The 22,046-nt window shown below is 44.0% G+C and overlaps 1 protein-coding gene across 4 annotated transcripts in view; it reads left to right on the top strand.

Annotated features, from left to right (window-relative positions):
* LOC123999450 (cell adhesion molecule 1-like) overlaps nucleotides 1-22,046 on the top strand; it is a 443,297-nt gene that overhangs the window by 372,167 nt on the left and 49,084 nt on the right. For all 4 annotated transcript variants that reach the window (XM_046305265.1, XM_046305267.1, XM_046305266.1 and 1 more), the window contains 4 exons: nucleotides 894-1,031; nucleotides 12,044-12,202; nucleotides 18,944-19,040; nucleotides 21,855-22,027. In XM_046305265.1, coding sequence (XP_046161221.1) covers nucleotides 894-1,031; nucleotides 12,044-12,202; nucleotides 18,944-19,040; nucleotides 21,855-22,027 — 567 coding nt within the window. The remainder of the gene's footprint in view (nucleotides 1-893; nucleotides 1,032-12,043; nucleotides 12,203-18,943; nucleotides 19,041-21,854; nucleotides 22,028-22,046) is intronic.

Raw genomic sequence — 22,046 nt, 5'->3', positions numbered from 1 at the left:
ACTTTCATGATGTCATGTTTTGTAAGCATACATACAAAACAATCCAAAGCCAACAGAATGGCTTCAATCTAAACCTTGTCAAGCTAGTTGACGAACATTGTCTTCAGCTCACAGCCGAAATTTGCCGTCAAAGCAGAAACACTTCAAGAGCCCTACGCCAATCAAAACCCAGCACCCATCCAGTTCTCCACTGTGCATCTTCACAGGGTTTTTGTGGGGAAATTACATTGTGTGCGTATTATACTGTACAATGCGACGTACAAAATGTGCTTGAAACAAGAGCACGCACTTAGACATAATGATGGCATTTTGGCAATGAAGTTTGACAGCGGGATGCGGGGAATGATTGTGATCTGAAAGTGTTCACAAGGAGAAAATGGGGAGGCTGGCTCTGGCTTGGATCTGTGTGTCTGGGCCAAGGCAGGGGTAGAACAGTGCAAATGGTATCAAGCTGTTTCAAGTGGCAGTAGGTAGCCAGCAAGAGCTGGAATTAAGTAACCCAAAATCGGTGAGTGGTCTCTAGTTTAGAGAAGTGGGACAAAATATCCTATAACATCTAAAGTGTCCTGTGTATTGTCAGCGTATGGGCTTTATTATAAAGTGGGTGATTATTATTTTATTTTGTGTAGAACCTTCCGCCAAAAGCTGATAGGTGCCGATTCTGACTTGGATACGCGCGCTTAAATATAACTTAGTCCTTTTTCACTTTCTTTTCTGCACGCATTCTGACTTTGTTTTGTTTACAACAAAACGACTGTAGTCAATCTGATTTATCTCAAAGTATTTCCAAAAATGGTTAAGACATCTAAGATGGTGGTTTAAACCCCCTGGTTTTTAGGGTGATTTATGCCCCAAGTTCCTTAAACACTGTGTCTATTTGTCCCCCCTGCCAGTCCCTCCAGGCAACCCAATCATCGAGTCCCGGGAGGGGCAGGTAATCGAGGGCAATGAGACAGAGATGACCTGCACCGCCATGGGCAGCAAGCCCGCTGCCACCATCAGATGGATGAAGGGAGACAAAGAGCTCCAAGGTAGGTCACTGCCCGTTAACACTGTCACGCCCAAAACACTTTGTCAACCCTGTCACTCAGAAAATACTTGAGTGGTCTTCTACAACTCAGCGGAGTCTCCGACTGAAAGACCAAAGTCTTAAACTAGATGTTTAATTCGAAGACAGATAAGAAGGCGACGGTTAAAGTCATTGTAGTGAATTACTCAGTATGAATTGTAAAGTTGTCTATTGTTGTAAATGCATCATTTTCCATTCCCTACATTGATTAGGTTCAAATGAATTGACTCAGTGATATAGTGACACATTCATGACCATATCTTTCTTCAAAGACCTTCACATAGTGTGTCAATAAAACCAGACAGAGACTCAGTGAGTGATGGCTCATCACCAAGTCAACACCAAAACCTCTCCCCTCATCATCTCCATAGATGTTTCCTTTAGCCCATCTCTTGGCACCTCTACGGTCTCTTTCTAACTTTCCTCTCTCTTGATTTATTTTCTACTTCCTTCCTTCCCTCATTCCTTTATAATTAGCCCCACGTCAATGACACTTCCGCCTAATTGGGTCACTCCCGTGGCTCTGAATGAGTTCCATTAGAGTGATGGGCTGGCTCAGTGGTCGACGAGCCTCTTGGCACAGTGGCAGCTTTCAAGCCTCTCTTCAAAGGGAGCTGGGATTAGGGGGGCCCAGGATTGGGCCAATGGAATGACCCCCTGCTGTTCCAGTTCCTACTCAGCATAGTCCAAAGCTCTTCACCCACGTCATAACCACAACCTCATACCAATCACTAATGGTGCAAAGCCCTAATGAGGAGTCAAAGCCTTTCAACTTGGTTTCATCTACTCAATGACCACTTTAACTCAGGAGACGGCCGGCTGACTCTGGTCCTGCAGGACTGTGTACAGTGTATGTAGGCTTAAAGGAAAACTCCACTCAAAAACTATATTTTGTTCCACTGTTAATACAGACCCAAAATGTTTTGCATGTCAGCGGTCAAGTTTTCAAGATATTTGACTTTCAAGAAGCAAAGTGTCACTTGCCACATCATGATGATGCGTGGACTAATATTGTAATTTTTTTAAGATCATTTTTGAATGGATTTTTCCTTGAACTTTCTGCCAAGCGCTAACACCTGATTCACGTAATCAACGAATCATGGTCTTCAATATAGACCAGGTTTAGAGGAATCCGGTGTTTTAGTGCCTAAGTCTGCACCCGCTGTGGCACTCCAGGACAGTTGGACAGTTCCATGCGTTAACCATTAGCGTAACTACTCCAGTCTTGTTGAATATCGCTGGCAAGGCCTAGCTGTGTGGATGATATCTTTCTTCACTCTCTGGGTTGACAAAAGAAGTTACCTGACAACAAACAGAGGATGACGGAGAGTTCCAACATCTGAACTTTACTGCAAGCCGTGTAAAATGTTTTGTGATGTTGCTAGACAACAGTTCCAGGGCTTTCTATTGCCAACCACCACTGAATGTAGACTTGCTTCGTCTTGAACGATGTGGAGTGGAGGCCATGTTTTTGCTTTTAATTGCCACATGAACATGATGAATATGGCATGCCACATTGTTCAAATCAGATTTCAAATCACATGTTATTTGTCACATGCTTCGTAAACAACAGGTGTGGACTAACAGTGAAATGCTTACTTACGGGCCTCTTCCCAGCCGAAAGAAAGAAAATAGAGAAATAATCAAAAAGTTATATTAATAATACAGTCCCTTCAGAATGTATTCATACCCATTTAGTTATTCAGCCCAAATTCAAAATGGATTAAATATATTATTTTGTCTCACCCATCTACACACAATACCCCATAATGACAACATGTTTTTGGACATTTTTGCAAATGTATTGATAATTATATAATATATTTAATTTACATACAGTACCAGTCAAATGTTTGGACACAAATTAAATCAAACTTTATTTGTCACATGCGCCGAATGCAACAGGTGTCACCTTACCGTGAAATGCTTAGTTTCAAGCCCTTAACCAACAATGCAGTTCAAGAAAGAGTTAAGAAAATATTTACCAAATATACTAAAGTTTAAAAAATAATAAAAAGTAACACAATAAAATAACAATAACGAGGCTAAATACAGGGGTTACCGGTACCATGTCAATGTGCGGGGGTACAGGTAAGTTGAGGTAATTTGTTAATGTAGGTAGGGGTAAAGTGACTATGTGTAGATAATAAACAGCGAGTTGCAGCAGTGTAAAAACAAGGGAGGGGGGGGCGGATTGGGGTAGAAGCAGTTAAGGAGCCTTCTGGTCCTAGACTTGGCGCTCCAGTACTGCTTGCCGTACGGTAACACAGAGAACTGTCTCTGACTTGGGTGACTGGAGTCTTTGGCAATTTTTGGGGCCTTCCTCTGACACCACCAAGTATATAGGTCCTGGATGGCAGGAAGCATGGCTCCAGTGATGTACTGGGCCATACACACTACCCTCTGTAGCCTTATGGTCTGATGCCGAGCAGTTGCCATACCAGGCAGTGATGCACCTACTCATTCCAGGGTTTTTCTTTAGTAAAGTTAGGAGGGTATCTTTGTAGTAACTCAGTGTATTGATACGCCATCCAAAGTGTAATATAACTTCACATTGCTCAAAGGGATATTCAATGTCTGTTTTGTTTTTTTACACATCTACCAATAGGTGCCCTTCTTTGCGAGGCATTGGAAACCCTCCCAGGTCTTTGTGGTTGAATCTGTGTTTGAAATTCACGTCTCGGCTGAGGGACCTGACAGATAATTGTATGTGTGGGGTACAGACATGAAGTACTCATTCAAAAATCATGTTAGACCCTATTGCAACGTATTATGTGATTTGTTAAGTATATTTTTACTCCTGAACGTATTAAGGCTTGCCATAACAAAGGGGTTGAATACGTATTGGCTCAAGACATAGTTCCACTTTGAAATTATGGGATATGGGGCGGCAGGGTAGCCTAGTGTTTAGAGTGTTTGACTAGTAACCGGAAGGTTGCAAGTTCAAACCCCCGAGCTGACATGGTACAAATCTGTCGTTCTGCCCCTGAACAGGCAGTTAACCCACTGTTCCTAGGCCGTCATTGAAAATAAGAATTTGTTCTTAACTGACTTGCCTGGTTAAATAAAGGTAAAATAAAAATAAAATAAATGGTGGTAATTGAGGTAGATATGTGGGAGTTGTAATAACGTCATGGACGGAATGTGGAGGTTGAGAAGGAGGAGGCTTGAGGTCAGATGAGACCAGGGCTCTTTATAAAGTCATATTTCCTGGGTTCCTTGCAAAATCATTTATAGATGGTCTGAGGGGAAGGACCTTAGACCTCTAATATGGTTGAGAAGGACACAAGGAGATAGGAATTGAGGAATCATGGAATGACTAATTGAGATAGAGCCAGGATGTAGGACACAAGAGGGAAGAACGTGTCACCACGGTCCATGCCACTCGCCGCCTGCTCCAAATTGCTTTCAGCACCTTGCAGATTTATTTCTAATTAAACATCCTCATGATTTAACCTAATTACCTTAAGGGATAATCGGGCGTGTTTTAAATATCATTTAAAGGTTACATACCTGTCCTGAATGTAAACCAAGATGTCGGCCTCTGAAGCAAAGCCTCAGTTATCCTACTACCATTATAGCTCTTCTCTTGCCCTCTCTCGGTCTCTCCCGCTCTCTTTCTCCCCTCACCCTTGCCCTCTCTCGGTCTCCCTTCTCATTTCACCCCTCTCCCTCTTTGTCCTCTTTCTTATCCTGCTTGTTTTGTTCTGTGGTTAATATTTCCCCCTCTTTTATTTCCTGACTTCCACGGATACCTTCAGCACTTAAGCGTACGAGTGAAATGAAAGTCAAGGAACAATGGGAGTTCCAGCAGCACAGGTTTTTGTCTGGACAAGACTAGATGAGAGAGAGTGAGGCGGGGGGTGGACGGAGAAGTGACGGACAAGGGCGAACATGGCCATTAGCCTTAAGTCTTCAAAGAGAACCACCAGGGTGATTTCAATTATCCTGCCACACTGTGCCAGAATGACTGGCAAATTGATAAAAGCATAATTGAACTTGCAGTCGGCAAGTAGTCAAGAAATGTCTGAGGCGTTTCGACGGATCTGATTTCATTCTCCCCAAATGCAGGCCACCAGCGTACCCCCCCGTGCTCCTAAATGGCGCTTAAATTACAATGATCGATTTTCGAATGTAAAGTAACGGGGACTGTTAATGGCGCTGCATGTGAAGGAATAGCTAAGCAATTAAAAGTAGCTTGACTCTGTCTGCATTGATGTTGAACCCCGAGCTTCACTCTTTAACTACCAAAGCAATTTGCTTTTCATTAACGTTAATTTGTATGCTAGCACTCAAAAATGGTGTTGGAATAATCTCAAGCGCCACATCTGAGATTGTGGCTATCAAACGGAGATGCTATCACCGTGGGAAGATGATATCTTATCTTAAGATTCAGTTTGCATCATCCAATTCAAAAGGTATTTGCATCTCCATCTTTTGAGGAAGTGCCCAGCACAGGGTTACTATAGTATCATGTTGACAGCGCAGTGCAGTGATATGCAACATACCAGCAATTATCTACTGTGTAATAATAACATAAAATGTAGGGAGAATCAAATTAACTCCATAGGTCAAGACATACATTGCACATTCTCGATGTGATAGAGCCAGTGTCTGCTGACTGTCTTTTCCCCTGGTAGTAAATTGTTCACTTGATCTCATTGGTCAGGCAGTTACCTCAGCTGGTTTCTCAGTTCGGAAAAATAACTGACTGTGTTTGATATAAGACACACCTCGGTGCTCCATCTCCACGATGTTTTATTAGCGCCAAGTTCGTTTTTTTACAGTGCTCGGCGTGTGCTGCTATCTTTATTGATGCCAGCAGCATACCACACTGCATCCCTCTGCTGGCTTGCTTCAGAAGCTAAACAGGGTTGGTCCTGGTCAGTCCCTAGATAGGAGACCAGATGCTGCTGGAAGTGGTGTTGGAGGGCCAGTAGGAGGCACTCTTTCCCAGGGCAGTGATTGGGGATGGTTCCCTGTGTAGGGTGCTGTCTTTCAGATGGGACATTAAACAAGTTTCCTGATTCTCTTTCTTCACTAAAGAGCCCTTGGCACTTATTTTAAGAGTAGGTGTCCTGGCTAAATTCCCAAGCTGTCCCTCATACCATCACGGTCACCTAATCATCTCCATCTGACAATAGGCTCCTCTGTAACTATCCCCCAGGTTGTTTCTGTAAATGAGAATGTGTTCTCAGTCAACTTACATGGTAAAATTGACTTGGCCAGAGCTTTTTATACGGTAGACCATTCCATTCTTGTGGGTCGGCTAAGGAATATTGGTTGCTCTGATGGGTCTTTGGCCTGGTTTGTTAACTACCTTTCTCAAAGAGTACAATGTGTAAAGTCAGAACATCTGCTGTCTCAACCACTGCCTGTCCCCAAGGAGTTCCCCAAGGCTCGATCCGAGGCCCAACGCTCTTTTCTATTTACATCAACAACATAGCTCAGACAGTAGGAAGCTCTCTCATCCATTTATATGCAGAGGATACAATCTTATACTCAGCTGACCTCTCCCCGGATTTTGTGTTAAACGCTCTACAACAAAGCTTTCTTAGTGTCAACAAGCTTTCTCTGCCCTTAACCTTGTTCTGAACACCTCCAAAACAATGGTAATGTGGTTCGGTAAGAAGTGTTAGCTATTTCCTTATGGCTTGGGGGTAGAAGCTAGTCAGGAGCCTGCTGGTGTCAGACTTGTTGCTGCAGCCATGCGGAAGCAGATAGAACAGTCTATTGATTGGGTGGCAGAACTCTTTACCAATGTTCCAGGTTTTCCTTTCACACTGCCTGATATACACTGAACAAAAATATAAACTTAACATGCAACAATTCTTAAGATTTTACTGAGTTACAGTTTATGTAAATTTCAATTAATTTATTAGGTCCTAATGGTGTGACAACCATTTGCCTCAAGCAGCGCGACACATCTCCTTCGCATAGAGTTGATCAGGCTGTTGATTGTGGCCTTTGGACTGTTGTCCCGCTCATCTTCCATGTCTGTGTGAAGTTGCTGGATATTGTCAGGAACTGGAACACACTGACATACATGATCTTCCAGAGCATTCCAAACATGCTCAATGGCGGATGAATGGCAGGTGGCTGGTCTCAGATGATCCCGCAGCTGAGGAAGCAGGATGTGGAGGTCCTTTGCTGGAGTGGTTAATAATGGTCTGCGGTTGTGAGGCCGGTTGCACGTACTACCAAATTCTCTAAAACAATGTTGGAGGCGACTTATGTTAACATTAAATTCTCTGGCAACAACTCTGGTGGATAATCCTGCAGTAAGCATGCCAATTGCAAGATCCCTCAAAACCTGAGACATCACTGGCATTATATTGTGTGACAAAACTGCACATGTTTGGGGTCTTTTATTGTCCTCAGCACAAGGTGCATCTTTGTAATCATCATGCTGTTTAATCAGATTCTTAACTTGGAACCACCCATCCCGGATCCGGGATAATTGTCATCAACTACGCTAAATAGCATAGCGCAACAGTCAAATAATCTTACTAGAAAATATTCATGAAATCACAAGTGAAATATAGCAAAACACAGCTTAGCCTTTTGTTAATTACCCTGTCGTCTCAGATTTTGAAATGATGCTTTACAGCGAAAACAATACAAGCGTTTTTGTAAGTTTATCTATATACTAGCAAAACATTATGTAGACCTAGTGGCAGGTAACTTGGTTACGAAAATCAGAAAAGCAATCAAATTAATTGTTTACCTTTGATGAGCTTCAGATGTTTTCACTCACAAGACTCTCAGTTGGACAGCGAATGTTCCTTTTGATATTTTTTATATCCAAATACGTTAGTTTGATGCATTATGCTTAGGAATCCACCGGAAATAGTGGTCACGACAACGCAGACGAAAATTCCAAATTATATCCATAATATCGACAGAAACATGGCAAACGTTTTTATAATCAATCCTCAAGGTGTTTTTCAAATATCTATTTGATAATATATCAACCGGGACAGGTGGCTCTTCACTAGGACCGGGAGGAAAAATGTTTTGCGCAAAAAATCACACTGAGAGCCAACAACAGACCACTTACACAATGTGGACGTTTATGCTCATTCTTCAAAATAAAGGCCTGAAACTACGTCTAAAGGCTGTAGACACCTTAGGGAAGCCACAGAAAAAGGAATCTGGTTGATATCCCTTTCAATGGGCAATAGGGATGCATAGAAAGACAGGAGTCACTTCCTGATTGGATTTTTCTCAGGATTTCGCCTGCAATATCAGTTCTGTTATACTCACAGAGAATATTTTTACAGTTTTGGAAACTTTAGGGGTGTTTTCAATCATAAGCTGTAAATTATATGCATATTCTAGCATCTGGTCCTGAGAAATAGGCAGTTTACTTTGGAAATGTTATTTTTCCAAAAATAAAAATAGTGCCCCCTAGCTTCAAGAGGTTTAATATGCCACACCAGTCAGGTGGATGGATTATCTTGGCAAAGGAGAAATGCTCACTAACAGGGATGTAAACACATTTGTGCACAACATTTTAGAGAAATACGATTTTTGTGCATTTGGAATATTTAAGGGATCTTTAATTTCAGCTCATGAAACACTTTGCATGTTGCGTTTATATTTTTGTTCAGTATACATTCAGTTGCCAGTTTATTAGGTACACCACTCCATTCACGAAAATGGTTAGCTCCTACAGACAGTAATTCACTTAGCCATGGCTTGCTATATAAAGCAGGCAGACAGGCATCGAGGCATTCAGTTACTGTTCAGTTGATCGTTTGAATGGGCAAAACGAGTGACCTAAGCAACTTTGAGCATGGTCATCATTGGTGCCAGGGGTGCTTGTTCCAGTATCAGAAATGTCTGGCCTTCTGTGCTTTTCATGAACAACAGTGTCCAGGGTTTACAGAGAATGGTGCACAAATAAAAAATGTTCAGTCAGCAACAGTCCTGTGACTGAAAACAGCTCGTTAATGAGAGAAGTCGAAGGAGAATTGCCAGAATTGTGCAAGCTAACAGGCCAGCCACAAACAGGCAAATAACGATGCAGTTCAACAGTGCTGTGAAGAACGGTATCTCGGAATGCACAACTCGTCGGGCCTTGTGACAGATGGGCTATTGTAGCAGACGACCACAGCCTGTTACACTCCTATCAGCTAAAAGAAATATGCAACTCCAGAGGGCACGCGATCACTAACACTGGACAGTTGAGGAGTGTAAAAACATCACCTGGTCCGACAAATCACGGTTCCTGTTGCGTCATGCTGATAGATTAAGCAGCATGAGTCCATGGTCCCATCGTGCCTGGTGTCAATGGTTTACTTTGTAGAATCCATGCCCAAAGAATTCAGGCTGTTCTGGAGGCAAAGGTCCGACGCGGTACCTAATAAACTTGCCACTGAGTGTAGAGGTCCTGGATGGCAGGGAGCTCGGCCCCAGTGATGTACTGGGCTGTCCACACCACCCTCTGTAGGCGGTGCTGTTGCCATACCAAGCAGTGATGTAGCCTGTCAAGATGCTCTCAATAGTGCATCTGTATATCTTTTTGTGGATTTGAAGGCCCATTCCAAATCTTTACAAGATTCTTCTTCACAACTGTGTGCTTGTGTATGGACCATTTGAAGTCCTTAGTGATTTGGACACTGAGAAACTTAAAGCTCCCTACCCGCTCCACTACAGCCCAGTCGATGTGGGTGGGGGCGTGCTCACCCCCCCCCCCTCCCCCTTCGTGCAGTCCACAATCAGCTCCTTGGTCTCACTGACGTTGAAGTTGTTGTCCTAGTACCACACTGCCAGTTTCTGACCTCCTCCTTGTAGGCTGTCGTGGGTGGCCACGCAGTCATGGGAGAACATTGAGTACAGGACAGGACGAAGCACACAACCCTCATGGGCCCATCTCTCTCTCAACCCCCCTTTCTCTCCTGTCCCTTGTTCATTCACACTCATTCTCTATCCCTCTCTCTCTCCCTCGTCAACCTCCCCATCTCTCAATCCAATTGAAATCTATTTCATTTATTGACAAGACCAAAATACACTCATGCTTCCAAATATTGTTACAAAATGGGACAATGGGGAAAGGTACACATCCCTGCCCACTCTCCCTACCTCTCCGCTCTTTGTGCAGTTGCGGGGCGCAGTTAGCCTATTCAGTGTGTGGATAGTGTGTTGTCTGTATTGTGTAGCACCACAGTTACTCATCAGAACAAGGTATGTGTGTAGGCCTGCTTCACACCTCGCTGTGTACTGTTGGCAGGGGTTACTTTGGGTCAAAATCCATAAATACAACACAAATAAACTGTCCCATCCAACACAGCAGCCATTGAGTGACTCAAAAAAGCAAGACATTTCCAGCTGATTCTCCTTCCATTGACCATTCTCAAGGACGTATCCCTCTCTCCACTACTTGTACCGTACAAGGTCACTTTCACAGAGCCACTCCATTCAGAGACCCACAATGGACGCCTCTCCCTTACGCTAAGTTATTACTAGTCTTCCCACGTAGCCTTGAGTACAACAGTATCCCTTTGTTACCATTTCGTTACAAATTAAACATATTCCACTCCCAATTTCATGTGGTTGGTTACATAATACAAGCTTTTCATAGGGGAAAAAAATATGTTTTGTTTTCAGGTACGTTCAGAGATGTGTACTTCCACAAAAAGTACCAAATACCATGTGGTGTCCTTATGAAGAGAAAACGTATATAGCTAGGCCAGTTACATTAATGGTCTAAAGATTAAGAAGATTGCGTTATAGTAGGTCCTTACAGTCTTGTATGGCATTTTTCTTCCCTATAGGAAAGTATGTCGCAGGTACAGTTGAAGTCAGAAGTTTACATACACCTTAGCCAAATACAACTTTGGAAGTATGCTTGGGGTCTTTGTCCATTTGGAAGACCCATTTGTGACCAAGCTTTAACTTCCTGACTCATCTGACATCCTGACACATCTATTTTGTGAAGTACACCAGTCCCCCTGCAACAAATCAACCCCACAACATGACGCTGCCACCCCCGTGCTTCACAGTTGGGATGGCCTCCCGCCTTTTTCCTCCAAACATAACGATGGTCATTATATCCAAACAGTTCTATTTTTGTTTCATCAGACCAGAGGACATTTCTCCAAAAAGTCCGATCTTTGTCCCCATGTGGAGTTTGCAAACCATAGTCTGGCTTTTCTATGGCGGTTTTGGAGCAATGTCCATATAGGACTCGTTTTACTCTGGATACTTTTGTACCTGTTTCCTCCAGCATCTTCACAAGGATCCTTTGCTGTTACTCTGGGATTGATTTGCACTTTTCGTACCAAAGTACCTTCATCTCTAGGAGACAGAATGCGTCTCCTTCCTGAGCGGTATGACGTCTGAGTGGTCCCATGGTGTTTATACTTGTGTACTATTTTTTGTACAGATGAACATGGTACCTTCAGGCATTTGGAAATTGCTCCCAAGGATTAACCAGACTTGTGGAGGTCTACAAATGTTTTTGCTGATGTCTTGGCTGATTGGCCTACTCCGTGCTTTTACACCTGCATTGTTTGCTGTTTGGGGTTTTAGGCTGGGTTTCTGTACAGCACTTTGAGATATCAGCTGATGTACGAAGGGCTATATAAATAAATTTGATTTGATTTGATTCTTTTGATTTTCCCATGATGTCAAGCAAAGAGCCACTGAGTTTGAAGGTAGGCCTCCACAGGTACACCTCCAATTGACTCAAATGATGTCAATTAGCCTATCAGAAGCTTCTAAAGCCAGGTGCCGTATATCGTCATACGATAAAACAATGTAAAGAAACTCTGCACACTGCAATCTATGTTCGGTTTATTGGTGACAACGTTTCAACCACTCAGGTCTTCATCAGGTGCCATAAAATACTGTGGTCTGTGTTAAACAACCCACTAATTAATTCCAAAAACAACAAAATTATGATAGAAAATGGCTGTAAATAACACACAATGGACCTTTAAATGTGTCTGTCTTCATTTTCCCTCCCAGGTAAGTCGAAGGTAGAGGAGATGTACGACACCATGTTCACGGTGACCAGCCAGCTGACGTTCACCGTCACCAAAGAGGATGACGGTGTGCCCGTGGTGTGCATTGTTGATCACCCAGCCGTCAAAGACGTCCAGGCCCAGACGTACCTTGTGGTTCATTGTGAGTATGGGCCGACACTCAAACCCTGTCTATTTTTACAGAAATATTCCTTGCACATATGATACGGAAACGTATGGAGAGCAAGGGTGAGATACATGTTTTCTACTGATTGAGGGAAATTGTTTTAGATTTTGTTGTTCCACATATGTTGACTGAACTTTGTCTATCCATCATTTTTTGCACCCAACACAAGTTTGCTCCTTTTTCTCAGAGGCCTTTGTCCAACCTGAGACGACAGACAAAGGCCTTCAGACTGCATTTCAGGAACTAAAATCAACCAACTTAATGTTTGGCCTATGTTTAATATGCAGTAGTGGCATTATGATACAATGGGTAAGGCCCTGAAGTGCTTGACTTGGCCTTTGGGCTGAAGACCTAGGCTTCAGATACCATTATCTACATAAAAGGGTAACGGTATTTTCTCTTGCCTTTCCTTCCAAAACTTGACATACAAAATAAACAAGGATGCTCCATCTGACTCTTCCTGGGAAGAGACGGGCTCATGTGCCTCGTCGTGACATTTGGCCGCTCTCCCATTACAGTAGCAGACTGGTTCTCTAGGCTGCCCCTCTCAACTGCTTCTGCAGAGCTTGGTTGGGCTGCCCCTGCTGTCACGTTCGCACAAGTACTTCTTTCACATTGCGCTGGATAGATATGGAAGGGGAAGAGAGGATACGGTTCAATGTTTCACATTGAACTACCAATATGGTGGCAATTGGATTTGAAATTTTAGCAAATACAAAAAGAATTGTGTGATAATGAACTATCATTCCAAATTCTTAAAATTCTCCTCCAAGGTGAGCCAGCCAGCAGCCCAAATTCTACCCGTTCTCATTCCACAGTCCGCCTTGCGCGCTCTCATCAGAAACATCGCCTCGCCATGCTGTTGGGGCAGGCAAAAGCAATCAATGTTGAAGTCATTGAGTGCACAGGCTGGCCTAATAGACTTCTTTCTGCCATAGAAAATAGAAAAAACATGGCCAGGGATATTAAATAAGTCCAGTAATAATATTGATGGCTTGCTGGGCAAGGAAAGCAGGGTTACCCTACTGCTCTGTTGCCCCCACCCCCCACCACCACGGGGTCACTAGTTCAGCTTTCCATGGCAGATGGATGTCCGAGGCCTGAGTGCTGCTGGGGGACGCAGATAATAAAGCAAATAATTATATTAGCATAATGATAATGGTCGTCTCCCTGGACGATACAGACGCTCTCATTTTCCCCAAGTGGTAATACCAGGAAGTCACCAGAGCGTGTGTGTGTCTAGTGAGTTTAAGATGGTACAACTCTGAGACAGACACTGGTACTGTAGCCATCAAAACACTAAACCTCTAGTTTCATGATGACATTTTGAAGATGACAAGGACAGGAGATATTACACTGCAGTAAGAGGACAATTGAGGGATGTACTGTAGTGTCTTTTATCAGTACCAACCCTCTGCATTGCATGTAATGGTTTCATTTTAATCCACACCACAAGATTCGAGCAAAGTAGTTTCAATAACTTTTGTGAGAGTGCAGTGTAGAAACTAACACATCCCAAGCCTGAAACAAAGTTCTCTCTCGTAAAACGGGTACATGCCTGTCCGACCAATGTTGCGCCACACCCATAACCCAGTCAAAGTGGCACAGCCTCTGCCAGGGCTGTAATTTGGACTCCTGGGCGGCCTGCAGATTGCTGTGTGTTGACCGAAAAGGCTGGGCAGTGGAGCAGCCTGGTTGAGCTCCGCTGTTGTAATATTTAGTGGTCTGCAAGTACAGCAAATTCCACTACGTGAGCCCTACTCCAACTGCTTCTGCAGAGCCTGGTTGGGCTGCCCCTACTGTCACGCTCGCACAAGTACTTATTCATATTGCGCTGGATAAATATGGAAAGGGAAGAGCGGATACGGTTCGATGTTACACGATTTCACATGGTCCCACCAATATGGCGGCAATTGGATTTTACATTTTAGTGACTACTACGAAATAATGTGATAATGAACTATCATTCCAAATTCTTGAAATTCTCCTCCAAGGTGAGCCAGCCAGCAGCCCAAATTCTACACGTTCTCATTTCACGGTCCGACTTGTGCTCTCTCACCAGACACTTCGCCTTGCCTGGCTGTCGGGGCAGGCAAAAGCAATCAATGTTAAAATCATTGAGTGCACATAGAAAATATAAAAAACATGGCCAGGGATATAAAATAAGTCCAGTAATAATATTGATGGCTTGCTGGGCAAGGTAAGCAGGGTTACCCTACTGCTCTGTTGCCCCCCCCCCCCACGGGGTCACTAGTTCAGCTTTCCATGGCAGATGGATGTCCGAGGCCTGAGTGCTGCTGGGGGACGCAGATAATAAAGCAAATAATTATATTAGCATAATGATAATGGTCGTCTCCCTGGACGATACAGACGCTCTCATTTTCCCCAAGTGGTAATACCAGGAAGTCACCGGAGCGTGTGTGTGTCTAGTGAGTTTAAGATGGTACAACTCTGAGACAGACACTGGTATTGTAGCCATCAAAACACTAAACCTCTACTTTCATGATGACATTTTGAAGATGACAAGGACAGGAGATATTACACTGCAGTAAGAGGACAATTGAGGGATGTACTGTAGTGTCTTTTATCAGTACCAACCCTCTGCATTGTATGTTATGGTTTCATTTTAATCCACACAGCACAAGGGAGCAACGTGGTTTCAAGAACCTTTGGGAGAGTGCAGTGTAGAAGCGAACAAGCCTAAACAAAGTTCTTTCTATTAAAAACAGTACATGCCTGTCCAACCAACATAGTGGCAGGTAGCCGGCAGGTATCCTAGTGGTTAAGAATGTTGGGCCAGTAACTCGAAAGGGCTGTTGGTTCAAATCCCCTAGCCGACTAGATGAAAAATCTGTTGATGTGCCCTTGAACAAGGTACTTAATCCTAATTGAGCCTGTAAGTCGCTCTGAATAAGAGCGTCTGCTAAATGAGTAAAATGTAAATGGTGCCAGACAGTGGCACAGCCTCTGCCAGGGCTGTAATTTGGACAGATGGATGGCCTGCAGATTACTGTGTGTTGACCGGACAGTGGATCTCCGCTGTTAACATATTTAGAGATCTGCAAGTACAGCAACTTCAACTACAGGAGCCCTGGGGACAACAACATCAGTCTTAGTGAAAGTACCCGAATACACCTCGGGAAATGAACCCATCAACAGGTCAAACACTGAGCAGAATAGGCAAGTATCCACTACATGACCAAAAGTATGTTAACACCTGCTCGTCGAATATCTAATTCCAAAATAATGGGCATTAATATGGAGTTGGTCCCCCCTTTGCTGCATTAACAGCCTCCTCTCTTCTGGGAAGGTTTTCATCTAGGTGTTGGAACATTGCTTTCATTCAGCCATGAGCATTAGTAAGGTCAGACACTGATGTTGGGCGATTAGGCCTGGCTCGCAGTCGGCGTTCCAATTCATCCCGAAGGTGGTTGAGGTCAGACTCTGTGCAGGCCAGTCAGGTTCTTCCACAGCGACCTTGACAAACCATTTCTGTATGGACCTCGCTTTGTGCAAATCAAATCAAATTATTGCAAATTTATTGATAATGAAATACAGAAATATCTCATTTACATATAATACCAGTCAAATGTTTGGACACAAATCAAACTTTATTTGTCACATGCGTCGAATACAACAGTGAAATGCTTACTTACAAGCCCTTAACCAACAATGCAGTTTTAAGAAGAAAAAAAAAGAGAAATATAACAAATAATTTAGGCACAACAATAAAATAACAGTAGCAAGGCTATATACATGGGGTTCCGGTACAGAGTCAATGTGCGGGGGCACCAGTTAGTCGAGGTATATTAGAGTGTCTAGTTTGAGAAACAGACGCCTCACAAGACCTCAACTGGCAGCTTCATTAAATAGTACCCACAAAACACCAGTCTCAACGTCAACAGTGAAGAGTCGATTCCGGGATGCTGGCCTTCTAGGCAGTTGCAACGAAAAAGCTATATCTCAGACTGGCCAATAAAAGGAAAATATTAAAATAGGCAAAATAACACTGGACAGAGGCCAGCATCCCAGAGTCGCCTCTTCATTTATTTTTAATTTATTTAATTTTTTATCCGTTATTTTATTGGGGTAAGTTGACTGAGAACACATTCTCATTTACAGCAACGACCTGGGTAATAGTTACAGGAGAGAGGATGGGGATGAATGAGCCAATTGTAAACTGGGGATTATTAGGTGACCGTGATGGTTTGAGGGCCAGATTGGGAATTTAGCCAGGACACCCCTACTCTTACGATAAGTGCCATGGGATCTTTAATGACCTCAGAGAGTCAGGACTCCCGTTTAACGTCCCATCCGAAAGACGGCACCCTACACAGGTCATTGTTGAGACTGGTGTTTTGGATACATTTGCAAACTATGCTTCGTTTAGCCCTAATAACATGCCCCAAACTGCCGCTCTTATGGGTACAGTGCCTTGCAAAAGTATTCATCCCCCTTGGCGTTTTTTCCTATTTTGTTGCATTACAACCTGATGATGATGATGAATGAATGTGATGATAATGATGGTCATATTAACACAACACCCAGCAGGAGTGCATTAGCCATACTGTGTGTGTTTTATTCTCGTGGTCCACGCCAGCCGTTGTTGCCAGGGCACTGTTAATGAAAGGGAGGTAATGGTGTGCTTTCTTTGACTTTCTCTCTCTTCCTTCTCTTTCTTTCTCTCTTCCTTCTCTCCCATCTTTTCCATTCAAAATGCCTCAAATTCAAAATGCCTCTCTTTTCTCTCTTTCTCTATCGCCCCGCCACCCACCGCTCTCGCTTGCCTCTTTCTATTCCCTTTCGTCTCTCTCTCTCTCTCTCTCTCTCTCTCCCTTTTTCTCTTTCACTTCCACCTCTCTCTCTTTCTTCCCCCTCTCAGTGTCGCTCTCTGTCTCTCTCTCACTCGCTCTCTCCCTGTCTGTCTCTCTTTCTTTTCCTTCTCTCCCTTCCTCTTCTCTCCCTCTATTGCTCTGTTCTTTCTCCCCCTTGCTCTCATTAGCTCTGTACATAATACAGAGGCTGCTCTTTCTTCTGAACACGGCAGGCGTGTTGGAGTTCTGCCAAAGGGAGCAAAGGGGGGCCTTATTAGTGTTAACTTACTGTAAGGCAACATTAAAAGGCAGCCCCGACTGATTTACCCACTTTTATAACCCTGTTTCCGTCTTAAATGTTGTTGAGAGGACATTTATGGCTTTCTTACATAAAGCGTCCAAAGCGTCTTTGAGGTCCAGACGTCTTGTTAGCGAGGCAGCTTTATTTTCTCTTTCATCTCGTTGCCTTCCCCGGATACTGCAAGGACGGCAGATAGTGTTGGAAGTTCATAAACATTACGGCAACTGTGGCCAAAGTCCCGGAGGGACTTATTTAATTTCAACCAATTTCACCCTGCAAAAGAACATCTCTAAATAAACCAATCGATATCGTCTGGACGACTAACCAACAGTTAAAAATAAACAGTATAGGTTCGCTGTGGGACACTCCTTCACACACTACCGCAACCTGAAGGCCAGAATCTGTCAAATCGTCTAGGTTGCGTACAATAATGACAACCTCGCCTCAAACAGTCCCTTCACAATCCCTCCAACTCCCCCGTAGGCAACATGCCACAAGCCTGTTTAATTTCACAGCAAATGTTGTAAAAACAGCTATGGACGACACATCTGCATCAAAGCCATCCCTTTACCCGTTGTCTATCACCGGGTAGTGGGGAGTAGAACCTGGCCAAACCTGTCCATTCTGCAGTCTGCGTATGACGGCCAGTCATGTTAATGGACGAGCTAAAGGTTGTTACTGATAGACCAGAAAGGTCAATGGTGTAGCTGTAGCCTGCTGTCGGTCCCATGGACTGTTGACAAACTGCACACCACAGAGGAGAGAGGAAAGGCTTGGAGCATCGGTTGGAAGTGGACAGTGTGCTGCTGTGAAGATAGGAGGATACAGTAGGAGAATGTGGCCGTTTTTGAGGGGGTTGTGTGTAGGCTACTTACCAGTGTAGACTACTGGAGGGAGAAATCATTGGATGGGGTCATTGTAATGGATAGAAAGGAGCCGATCCTCCGATTTTCCCATCCACCAGCCTCCACTGGTACTTAGTGAGGCCCAAACTCTGAAAGACCTTAGCATTGCATAGATCATTTTTATTTCACTTTATTTAACTAGGAAAGTCAGTTAGGAACAAATTCTTATTTACAATGACGGCCTACACCGGCCAATCCCTAACCCGGACGACGCTGGGACAATTGTGTGCCGCCCTATGGGACTCCCAATCACAGCCGGTTGCGATTCAGCCTGGATTCGAAACAGGATGTCTGTAGTGACACCTCTTGCACTGAGATACAGCGCCTTAGACCACTGCGCCACTCGGGAGCCCAAATAATAGCAACGTGTTGATAGATAAAAATATGGTTTCAAACAAAGATTTACCAAACTACAATACAAACGCTGAGTTTGTACCTAAAGCTTTAGAACGGTCTTTTTTATACAATATTCATATATTTTGCTCCAAATTTTTAAACATTTGTTTCGTGAACCTCCCAACCACACGTCCTTACATTTCACATTGCGTAGTATGCATCAACTTGGAATGAAGAAACATTAAGTAGACTAGAGCCTACCTACTTGATAAACCTGTAATGGCACTAATGACTTGCATATTTGACTCACTGTCTCTCTCTACCTCTCTCTCTCTCTCTTCCCCTTCCTCTCCTTCCACAGATAAACCAGAGGTGAAGATCGTGGTGGAGTTTCCTGATGGGCTGCCAAGGGAAGGACAGAACATGGAGCTGTCGTGCCAGGCCAAAGGCAAACCCCAGTAAGACGCACACACGTTTTACACATCGACACCTTCACACACCCCCACGGGCTTACTAATGTACGTGTATGAATATTTATGGCTGGTACGGAGTAGGTTGAATGTACTTTTCATATGCCTCCAAAGGGGAAACTGCTCCCCCTCCCCTCTTCCTGTTAGCTCACAACCTCTGTTATTAGCATACTACACATGCTCCAGGTGTAGCACAGTGTGGTTGTGGGCTTGTAAATGCGTTGAAGACGGACACATGCAGAGACTGAAACGCCCGCCGGTAGCTCAGGGAGCAAGCGGTGGCCGGTCGTAGTGGAAACGTGATGCCGGCAGCAGCGTTTCGCTGCGGAACACAAACGGTCATTACATGATGCTGTCAGACGTATGATCCCTGCGAAGACATTACATCATTACCCATCCTCTAGTCCCGAGGCACAATAATTGTGAAGGAGGAGACCTCTAACATTTCCACATTTCGACAGATACAGACGACTCACACACACACATGCACACCTCCCTCCCTTTCCCCCTTCAGGTTTTGCACTCAGCAGGGAGAGAGAGACAAGGCGACTCTCACCCGTATTCATTTAATAAAGATGAAAATACAATCAATACAGTTGGCCAGAGAATTGGAAGTCATTTTCATTAGAGCCCGTGAGATGTTCTCTGCACTCATTACTGCGGCCAGATAGTGGCGGGCTCTGGCCGTGTGTGTCCATTTGTATTCTAGCCGCCCATCCTCCCTCTCTCCAATCCCCCACAGTCTCTATCTCTCTTGTGTCATCCCCACTTCCTCAGTAAACCACTTCTTCTAGGTCATTTCTCCTTACTCCGTATCGGGAGTGCAGCAGAAGCGGCCGACGCTGTGTGTGTATATTTAACCTCTGATTCCGGCTACCTAAGATTCTCGCCCTGACGAGGGATTCTGATTTGCTTTCTCGAGCCGCCCGCCGCCTTCGCCATCAAATGTTGTTTTTTCACCAAGCCACAAAGGCGGGAGATCAACTGTTATTGAGCTCAAACTGCTCTTTTGTTTCGTGCCTTAGTGCTTTTTTTTTCATATTTCTCTCCCTTACTCTCTCTCTTCCTCGCTTTTCTCTCTCTCCCTCCCTCCCTCATTCTCCCCCCAAAAAGTTTTTTCAAAAGAAGGGAACAAGTTTAAACGGCAACACAAAAACAGAACAACAAGGGAGAGGCCTCTGCGCCCACTCAAGGGAAATAACGGTGCGCTAGCTAGCTAGCAAACCATCCATTGAAGGTTGTGAGAGCAGAACAGAGCTAAGAGGTGCTTTGTTTTTTTCCCCCTCTGTGCCGTCTGGTTCTTCTCACATAACTCATCGTCAAAGAAATGGGATCCAGATCCAGCACTTCATGTAAGCTTCCTGCCAAGGTAGCTAGGGAACAAATATGGCTGGGTAATGTAGTTAACCACGTCGAGAGGCCAGGAAGATAAAAGGCTACCCAACTAATAGCTCACACAGTTCAACACACACACACACAGCTATGAACACACACACACACACAAATATACTGAACAAAAATATAAATGCAACAATTTCAAGTTCGTATAAGGAAATCTGTTAATTTAAATAAAGTCATTAAGCCCTGATCTATGGATTTCATAGGGCATAGGCCCTCCCACTTGGGAGCCAGGTCCACCCACTGGGGAGCTAGGCCCAACCAATCAGAATTTGTTTTTTCCCACAAAATGGCTTTATTACAGACAGAAATACTTCTCAGTTGCATCAGATGTCCAGTTGGCTGGTCTCAGACGATCCCTCAGGTGAAGAAGTCAGATGTGGATGTCCTAGGCTGGCATGGTTACACGTGGTCTGCGGTTGTGAGGCTGGTTGGACGAACTGCCATATTATCTAAAATGAAATTGGAGGCAGCTTATGGGAGAGACATTAATATTACAATATCTGGCAACAGCTCTGGTGGACATTCCTGCAGTCAGCATGTCAATTGCTCACTCCCTTAAAACTTGAGACATCGATAGCATCGTGTTGTGTGACAAAACTGCACATTTTTGTGGCAGTTTATTGTCCCCAGCACCTGTGTAATGATCGTGCTGTTTAACCAGCTTCTTGATATGCCACACTTGTCAGGTGGATGGATTATCTTGGCAAAGGAAAATGCTCACTAACAGGGATGTAAACACATTTGTGCACATAATTTGAGAGAAATAAGCTTTTTGTGCGTATGGAACATTTCTGGGATCTTTTTTTTCAACCCAATCTAACATGGGACAAATACTTTACATGTTGCGTTTATATTTTTGTTCAGTATAGTTTGGCACGGTGAAAGAATCTAATTGGGTGTGTTTATGTTTATCCTAAAGGATACACCCTATCAGATGTGCCATAGAAAAAGAAGTACAAAGGAACCAATTAAATAATCCCATTATTTAAAAAAGAAAATTGGACATAATATGTATTCGACATCCAGGTCTAGGGGAAAACAATGCACGTGACTAGTGACACTACTGTCTCCTCTTTTTCCCGTGTAGCCAATAGACCAGTCCCAAAAGTCCAAATGCATATTATTTAATCACTGAGTGATATTGCTGTCCTCTCTCTGTCTGTCTCTGTTTCTCTCTCTCTGTCTCTCTCTCTCGGTCTCTCTCTGTCTGTCTGTCTGTCTGTCTGTCTGTCTGTCTGTCTGTCTGTCTGTCTGTCTGTCTGTCTGTCTGTCTGTCTGTCTGTCTGTCTGTCTGTCTGTCTGTCTGTCTGTCTGTCTGTCTCTCTGTCTGTCTCTCTGTCTGTCTCTCTGTCTGTCTCTCTGTCTGTCTCTCTCTGTCTCTCTCTCTGTCTCTCTCTCTAGTCCCCAGCAGATCAACTGGGTGAAGGTGGACGACGACCTTCCCTCACACGCCCTCATCACCGGCCCGGACCTGTACATCGAGAACCTCAACAAGACCTACAACGGCACCTACCGCTGCTTCGCTGCCAACTCAGTGGGCGAGTCGTATGACGACTACATCCTCTATGTCTATGGTACATACCTCTCGATTCA

Source organism: Oncorhynchus gorbuscha, linkage group LG16 (genome assembly GCF_021184085.1).
Source record: "Oncorhynchus gorbuscha isolate QuinsamMale2020 ecotype Even-year linkage group LG16, OgorEven_v1.0, whole genome shotgun sequence".
In the NCBI taxonomy this organism is placed as follows: Eukaryota; Metazoa; Chordata; class Actinopteri; order Salmoniformes; family Salmonidae; genus Oncorhynchus; species Oncorhynchus gorbuscha.
The sequence above is the reverse complement of the archived record's forward strand: the minus strand, read 5'-3'. Positions and strand labels throughout refer to the sequence as shown.